An 8,795-nucleotide genomic window follows, 5' to 3' on the forward strand; every position below is an offset into this window, starting at 1 on the left:
GGAACAAATGCTTATGTGTGTTTATTACACGGCTCTTCATAATACTGTCAAGGAAAATGGGTTTTGTGCTTCTTATTCACGTCTTTCATAGCCTATCACTACGCAAGGATTGGAACTTCATTCAAACGTGAAAGCAGACGGTTGATCAGCTGTGTTCTAAAGAATGTTTGATTCAAGTTCAGCGTGTGTTGTTGCGAACTATTTGTTTCTCAGCAAAAGCCACGATGAACGGTAACAAATATGCTATAGCCAAGGCTATGTAGGCTAAATAGTCATATCGTGGGAGTTTATTGTTTTGTTTTGGCAAGTAGCCGTGTAATAAGCGGGATAATGTATAGAACGCCGGCCATTATTAGGAAATTACCTGTGCGCTGCGCGTCGGGGTCCATGTCGGGACTTATTTTCCCAATAATGACCGGTGTTCTACACATTATGCCTTATCTTCAACACTCCGGTGAAGCAGGGAAATTAAGTGCCTATGGGAGTTGTAGCAGGCATGACATTTAGAATACTGTTGAGATGTGGCCAACATGTAGTTAAAAAAAAAAAAAAAACATGTTAGAAATTGTAGAATTTCACTGATTATGAACTCATTGAACGAATACTCATTTAGAATACTCATTTTATTTGTAAGTTTTATAAGACAGCAAAATTATTCATTGGAATGCAAAGGAATATGATCAATGTGAATGACCATATTAATATGAAAATATGAAAATTCTACAACTATAAATTGTATATCAGGTTTTAAAATGTGTCATTGAATTCTTCAAGAGAAATGTTCCTATTGGCATATAGATTATTCCCGACTATCTTCATGTATTTCCTCTTGGGCTGACTTGCATAAACTGCCCAGACAGCTACATTAGACACTCCCAGGATTGTTTTCATTGTAAGTCTCCTCTTGAATAATTAGCCTTCGTAATTTATTTATTTATTCATTTATTTTAAGTGGACAGTTGAGTATCACCTGCACCTGTCAAGAGATAAACACCCATCATATGATTATGCTGATCATTTCTAATTCACCGTTTAGCTGGTCCCGGACTAGCTAAGTTTAACAAGTGTGGCTTACACACAGATTTTAAAAAACAAATACCAACCAATACATGGCAGGACTACTAATTACTTCCTGAAGCTGGACTTTTACATCTCTGGCTGTGATTGCATTGAAGACTGCACATGATGGTATAATTAATAGAAGACAGACACAAGCATCAAATTACTGAATCAACTACAGACAGGTAGAGTTTTTTGTGGTGCTACCACAGACAGCAGGGTGGTAAGCAGCATTTCTGATCCGCCGCAGCCAGCCTTGTTTAATACCCATGCAGAAGTACAGCACAGGGTTGACACAGCTGTTGAAGTAAGCCAGGCTCTTGGTCAGTGCCAGACCCACTTTGATGGGGCGGTTCTTACTGTCGATCACCTTGGCCAGCCGGAAGCAGTGGTAGGGTGCCCAGCACAGGAAGAAGGCAGCGACCAGGGTGACGAGCATCCGCAAGGGACGGGACTTTCCCCTCAGCTGTGTACGCCGGATTCCTACGCCTGCTAGCACGGAACACAACAGGATGACTACGAACGGGAGGAAGAAACCGCACAAGAGGCGGATGACGATGAGAGCCATCTTGGCGGCATTCCCATCGTCTCCCTAAAAGAGTGGATGATGAAACAGAACAGGCTATGAAAAGCATCAATGACCATGCAATATTGTAAGAGATTTTGAGGTTATTGATTAGTGGAGTATTTATGCACCATAAAGGTTTTTACACACAGGTCACAACACACACACAGGTCTGCAAATTGTGTTAGACACCTAAATCCTCTATTAGAACCCTTGAAAGCTTAGAACATGTGTTAGACACCTTAGTCCTCTCTTGAAAGCATGTTAGCTGAAGTGCCTTTAAAGATAAACTGAAGAGCCTTTAAAGATAAACTGAAGAAATAGACCAGAATACATTTTCATTTCATAATATGAATGGTTTTGGTTTATCAGTTTAGGGTGCTACGCAAGTAAAGCTATACAATCTGAGAAGAAGGAAAGATAAAGCTACAGACCTTCAAGCCACACCTGTGATTTTTTTTGTCAGGGTAGACATGCCAATGGATGAAGTACGGTGCGCTCATGACCGACGCCACTACCCACACCACAACACTGACCAGCCGCGCAGCACAGACGGTACGGTGCTGTTTAATGAAGACGGGCTGCAACACGCACAGCGCCCGGTCCAAACTAATGACTGCCAGCAGGAAGACGCTGCAGAACATGTTGGTGTACTTGAAGAAGCCGTTGAACTTGCAGAGGAAGACGCCGAATGACCATTTGCCTTGGTACTTCTGGGCCAGTGAGAAGGCGCGGGTCAGGCAGAAGATGAAGTCGGCAGTGGCCAGATTCACTAGCCAGACATAAGTGACTTTGGCCCGTAGGCTGATGCCAGCCACCCAAATGACCAGGGCGTTGCCAACGGTTCCCAGGATGACAGTGATGAAGCAGAACAGGATTTCGATGTTAACTATAAAGTCATAGATATCCACTGTTGTCTGATCATTTTCAAAGGAGGAATTGATCTGAGGCTGTAGGAGTGAAATGTTGGGGGCCATTCTGCAGGGATAAATAATATTATTAATGGTAATAATAATAGTAATACAATTATTTTCTTGAGTCTTGTTTTGCTTTCAAGGTCGTGAGTGCTAGATTAGACTTCAGTGGTTTGTGTGTGCATGTAAATTTCCCCTTTCTAGTGAAAAGCAAATTTCTTTATCCGACTCATCTCCGTCTTAGTTTATGCAAGCTATGGCCAGATGAGTTGAGATAAGGCTCTAAAATAGAGTAGTCTCATTTCCTGTAGCTCCAGCAGAGCTGCCAAACACACTGAGCAGGACATGCCTGTGCTGTTGATACAGATCTCACACCAAATGCTACTCTTCTCAGGCTTTCACCTCTTCCCCGTCTCATTATCAAATCTATGATTTTTATAGTAGAATTGAGTTGACGCTTTTAAAGTTAACGCTTTTTTACTTTAAAGAACTTTGGTAAAGCTATGTGTTTCATGGTGTGCCTTCATTGTACGTGTTTTTTGGGTGTTTGACATGCATTTTTTTCTCTGTTCATGCCTGGACTGGGGAATTTGCTTCCACTGTTCTCCTTGTTGTGTTTTGATGATGGACCCAATGCACTTTAAAGGGGAAATCCGGTGTAAAATGGATTTTGGATATGCTTAGCATGATAATGAGTTCGAACATTCGTTGGGGAGCAAAAAAAACCGCTAATCCGATGCATTCTCTAGACATACACGTTGAAAAGATTTCACATGCATGTCTCAGTGTCTGAACAATGCACTGGCCAATGTATCTAAACATCAGCTAGTTAAAAACCTTAAATAATTGCCTGGGGCACAGCAGTTCAATAGTGGTAAAAGGGGTCTAGTGACACGCATGCTTAACATCCATCTTCACCGATCTTGTATATTCTTGCCAACCTCATTTCCCCTGCTTTTATACCTTTACTTTCTTACTTTCAAAAAGCTTCCTCAATTGCATTTTCAAAGGCAATCCTTTACTAAAGTAGACTGCACACTTTCACACTCAGAATACAATGATGATAATGAGGGTTTACCTAGTAAATGAAATAGTGGTACAATATATGACTAAAACATTTGTGATACATTAATTATTTCAGCGGTTCTCTCCAACACGTCATGTTGCAAGAGACACTCTGAGGTTGCAATCGCTCATTGTTGTGTATGTTATGTAAAATGATGCTTACCTGCTTGTTATCTGCTGTAGGCTACTCCTGTGTGCTGCTGATTCAATTTTTTTTCAGTATGTTCATTTGTGGTGTTTAACTGACAACAGCACAGGGGTGCCCCCTCCCTCTCTCTCTCTCTCTGTGTTGCATACATAAAGAAGAGGTAGTGAGGAGAGGGCTAGAAGACAACTTACAGTGTACACTCTCACACTCACACACAAAAAAAACACACACAAGAGTGTGAAAAAAACCTTTAAAAGACATTTATATTTTCAGCCTATTGTTTAATATGTGAACAGGCAATAATGAGACACAAGATCAGATCAGATTGCTTTCATGAAAATCAAACTACCCTGTAAGTTGAAAACTGTGAGTGAGAATGTAGGCTAACATATGAATTCATGTTCCTATGACCTTTTAACTTGTCCTTTTTCTGTCTTTCACATAGGCCTAGACAACATCCCCAACAACTGCATGATAGAGATCACATCAATACCGAATACATTTCTTCCATGAATGGTCTGCAAAATAATGCAAATATAGTCTCACAAAATAGACCTGGAGTTTCCTCAATTTGACCATAGTGGCAAGTACAAGCCTTCATGCTCGATATGGCTTATCTCGACATGAGAATAGTTACTGTGGTTAAACATCTCGGTTGGGTGGTTTGATGCTTCGGCTATATCACATGGTTGGCATTTTCTGTGTGAAAATGAGACTGAGGTGAGAAGCTGAGTATACCAGATGTAGTGATGCTACATTAGGTTACAGCGCGTCACATTTAATTTCAGCTGCTTAATGATTCTGATGGTAGAAAAAGAAAGGGGAACACTTCCCAGGGTCAAAATTTTTAATAAAACTACAGGGTGCTCATCAAAATGGGCCTATAAACTGTTTATATCCATGACACACTGTACTTTGCATTGGCCTATTGGATGAATAGAATTCGTAGAATTGAGAATACATCTGGTTAGGGATGTACCGGTATGAAAATTTAACCTCAAGGTTACAGTGCCCAAAATGATCACGGTTTTCGGTATTATCGCGGTATAAGTGTGTTCAATACATTCAGAAGGCACTGATAGGCCTACACAAGCTGAAATGGTTTCAAGAAAGTGTGACAGTGTTTACTATATTACAAAAATCTAGACAAAACCTTATCAAAAGTGCAACATTTAACCAGGGACGATGAAACTCATTTTTACGTGGTGCTCATAGATCGAGGGGGTGCTGAGGGAAGGGGAAAAAAATGTCACTGAGTAGATGTGATTCCTTTATTCTGGAAGCTGGGAAGGATTAAACACGCGGTTTCCACACCATGGTAATCAACCGTGATAATTATGTTGTTATCGTCAACATTTTTATCGCGGTTTACCATTTTACCAGTAATCGTTACATCCCTACATCTGGTCATGATGGACGTTGAAGCACTTTATACAACTGCTGATCATGATGAATACCAGGAGGCTCTAAGGCAAGCCCTGGAGAAAAGACCTGCGAGGTGTAATACGAATCTCGATTAGTGGGTTAGCGAGGTATATTGCGCGCAAAGCCATGCTATGCTGTGACGCGAAAGTGGATCTGTTTTAGTGTCGCTATATCACCATGGTATCTTATGCTGTCAACCAAACCTGGTCGGGAGGAGGTTATGTGCTAAGTTATAGCTCAAATCGTGTAATCTACCGCACACTGACCATTCAATTGTCTTAAAAACTAAGTTCTCACACGTGTAGGATTTTGTCATATATCTTACAGGTGGAGCTCCGCCTCTACTAACATTTTGGGTCTCGAATGCGCTTTAATAGTGCTGTGCATGCAAATATCCAACTATGGACATGCATACCATACAACAACTGATGACAATTGATTTATTTGATGTTATAGGTTAGACACAAAAAATGACCGCAGTGTAGATTAAGCTATCGCTCATGAATGCGGAAGTAATTGTTTTTAAATAGAGGCAGTCTTGTGCGTCTCCATGTTACACGATTGGCCAAAGTCATCCCAACACCGAGAACGTGCACAGATCTGAGCTGAAAGACTAGTTTGACAAATATACCACATAACTGCAATCGTAGTATCACTTAACGTATACCCCTGAGTCAAGGCTTTGTCAAGCCTCGATACCCATACAAAAATGTGATATATGGCAATATATGTAAATCACATATATTATGTATATGTCAATGTATGCTTCACACATATAAGTCACATATATACACATACATGTCAAATATATTTCAAAATATAGCAAAATTGGCCGTTTTTATATATGTCACATATATTTTCCCAGATATACAAATATATTACAAATATATGTTAGTTGCATATATGTTAATATATGATAAGTTATGTATTTGTACGCATACTAGGGATACCAATATATTGCAAATATATGTCTATGGACATATATTTGCACTCATATAAGGTAAATATATTGCAAAATGTATGTAATGTTCTGCTATGTCACATTTATAGAAATATGTCACAATATCTGTATCAGAAATATAACATTGTTGATGTTCCAAAGAAAACACACAAAATATTTGTTTAACCTTTTATTAAAGTTTAGTTTTTCCACACAAACAGTGAGTACACTCTCCAGGTAGAAACTTTTTTCCCCTTTATGGAAGTGGCACACATTGATTTGGCATATGCAGAATGTACTCTGTGTTCTCAGGGCAGCAGTCCTCACAAATCACCACCTGCAAACAGGGAACAGAGAAGATTAATATGCTGTAAAACACACATAACATGAAAAGACCATCACTGAAGCACTACTACCTTCACATGCATCTTTAATAAACACACACCTTGGCACAAGTAAGCTTAAATAAGGGCTATGAGATGAAGAACATGTAGCCTAGTGATCCATACATCAGAATACTTTGACAAGATTTGGGAAAGATTCTTGAAAGATTGGAGTCTTTTAACTAATGCCCCCCATTCAAGCTTTATTCAAAAGACTATCTTTCAAGAATCTTTCCCAAATCTTCAAAGTCTTCTGTTTTAAGGATGGCTTAACACTACCCTTCACAAACTAAAGATCCGTTTAGGCCTACTAACATTCACGTTAGCCTGCATGGTTTTTAGCAGCCACTTTAAATATAAGTTAGCTGCTATAGCTAGGTTAGCTAACTTACTCACACCTGATATTTCATTCAAACTAAAACTTATATTCATAACGACATCTCAGACAGGCTTGTTGTTGGATATGATGTTAACTACCATTTTAGATATTCCACATAATGGTAAAGTTAGTTAATGGAAAAGTTAACATTAACAGCTAACATCGCTAACGTTAGCAATATTAGCTCGCTAACATTATCGATAGCTAATTGATAACATTAACATTAGCTAATTGTAACATGATGGTTAGACTGTTAACAAACGGATTTGGTTAACATTACATTATAAAAACAATATTTTATAACTGATTCCCGTTTACTAAAGGCTTTCTTACCTTGGATATGATGACAGCAGAGTTTGTACAGCTTAGGCTACACAGTCGGATGCATGACAAAAAGTGCAAATAAGCATCCGTTATATTTAAAGTAGCTTTGGCCTCACACATTTTTCATGCACATAGTGCAACCCAAAGCGCTCCACACAAAACATTGACACATAAGGCAGCATAGTCGACACCTTATCTGTGACGCCAAGACATAAACAAATATATTCACACTGTTCTCCATTTGGAAAATAAGTAATGTAATCTAGTGTATGGATATGTATGCCACCATATATGGAGACTACAAATATGTCTGCCACATATTCACACATAAAGTTCTCCATATATTTAGAAAATAAGTAGTGGAATCTAGTGTATGGATATGAATGCCACCATACATAGAGACTACATATAAGTCTGTCACATATTCACACATAAACTTCTCCATATATTTGGAAAACAAATAATTGGATCTAGTATATGAAGATATATAGCATCTTATATGGGAAATTAAAATATTTTGTATGCATGTATGGACATATAGCTTTGAATATATGTTTGACATAAATATTTGAATCACATATATGTCCATACAAGTAAAATTATAAGTCCCTGTTATTTGACATATATGTTCATATATTGCCATATATCACATTTTTGTATGGGTATGTCTACATAGCCTAGATATGTCTAACGTCCTTCGTAGTATACCCCAGAGCACAGGGTCTGGGTGTGTTTGTGTGTGCTCCTAGTGTGGGTGTGCTCCTAGTGAGCTCACTGCTCTGAGTGTGTGTGAATGTGTAAGTAGGCCTACACTACCCCGGGATGGGTAAAATGCAGAGAACAAATTTTCTACAGGACTATACAGTAGGCCTATAACTTTACTTAACATGTGATCAAATCCAGAGCCAGCCTACTTTTGTCGCAATATGTATGGGCCGTTACAGATATGAAAGCGGTCAAATTGCAAACACCTAAACATCAGTCAGTGAGAGAATGTGTGACCTGTAAATCCAGAGGCAACTGACATCTGGTAACTTGTTAATGAGAAAGACATGCTATTTATGCCTGCAACCACAGCAGAGAAATGTCTTTTCTCTCCTAACTCTCTGGGTAGCTTTCAGACTGGCTTCACAGAGGACATCGAAGTCTGAAAGCATCTATTTCACCTAGTATTTCTTAGATATGCAATTGTAGCAGGGAGACCTCTGCCTGCTATTTCCAATAGCACCTGCCAGTGCTAATGAAGGGGGGCATAGGCATTTAATCAATCTGGCACCAGTGGAATGCTACTTAAGAGGGGCAGCAGCCAGTAGCAATGTAGGCTCTACTGGTGTAGCCCCTGTCTGTGCTACCGTCAGGTATGCGGTCTCCCCATAGACATTTGTGGTTTTCTGTTATATATATTGTGGTGTTTTCATTGTTTAATCTTCTGTGTTCTGTTCTTTTAGGCAGCACAGTCATGATGGTGGGGTATCATGGGTTGTGCTGCTGCAATACACAAAACCACACCACACGTATGCTTAGACTAGCCCCCCTCAGAGCCACCTCCCTACTAAATAAACATAAGTTACACAAACAAAAGGACAAGACAGG

The 8,795-nt window shown here is 39.3% G+C and overlaps 1 protein-coding gene across 4 annotated transcripts; it reads right to left on the reverse strand.

Annotated features, from left to right (window-relative positions):
• Window positions 1-928: 928 nt before the first annotated feature.
• Window positions 929-8,590, reverse strand: LOC121708793 (fMet-Leu-Phe receptor-like). 4 transcript variants are annotated; one of them, XM_042091696.1, is made up of 4 exons: window positions 8,369-8,590; window positions 3,767-3,885; window positions 2,059-2,602; window positions 929-1,651 (listed from the first exon to the last, which is right to left on the reverse strand). In XM_042091696.1, the coding sequence occupies exons 3-4, from the start codon at window positions 2,599-2,601 to the stop codon at window positions 1,235-1,237; spliced, it is 960 nt and encodes a 319-aa protein (XP_041947630.1). In that variant the 5' UTR covers window position 2,602; window positions 3,767-3,885; window positions 8,369-8,590; the 3' UTR covers window positions 929-1,234. The 4 variants fall into 4 exon arrangements, with proteins under 4 accessions (XP_041947630.1, XP_041947629.1, XP_041947632.1 ...); XM_042091695.1 differs by lacking the exon at window positions 8,369-8,590 and having other exon boundaries at window positions 3,767-4,026; XM_042091698.1 differs by lacking the exons at window positions 3,767-3,885; window positions 8,369-8,590 and adding an exon at window positions 3,617-3,721.
• Window positions 8,591-8,795: the final 205 nt, after the last annotated feature.

This window comes from Alosa sapidissima, chromosome 5 (genome assembly GCF_018492685.1).
Source record: "Alosa sapidissima isolate fAloSap1 chromosome 5, fAloSap1.pri, whole genome shotgun sequence".
Classification (NCBI taxonomy): Eukaryota; Metazoa; Chordata; class Actinopteri; order Clupeiformes; family Clupeidae; genus Alosa; species Alosa sapidissima.

What these genes read in the sequence shown, in the direction of transcription:
- LOC121708793 (XM_042091696.1), bottom strand. Translation starts at nt 2,601, where the DNA reads ATGGCCCCCAACATTTCACTCCTACAGCCTCAGATCAATTCCTCCTTT. An exon ending in ATCACAGGTGTGGCTTGAAG is followed by an intron (nt 1,652 to 2,058) that starts GTCTGTAGCTTT and finishes CCACTCTTTTAG; the next exon opens with GGAGACGATGGGAATGCCGC.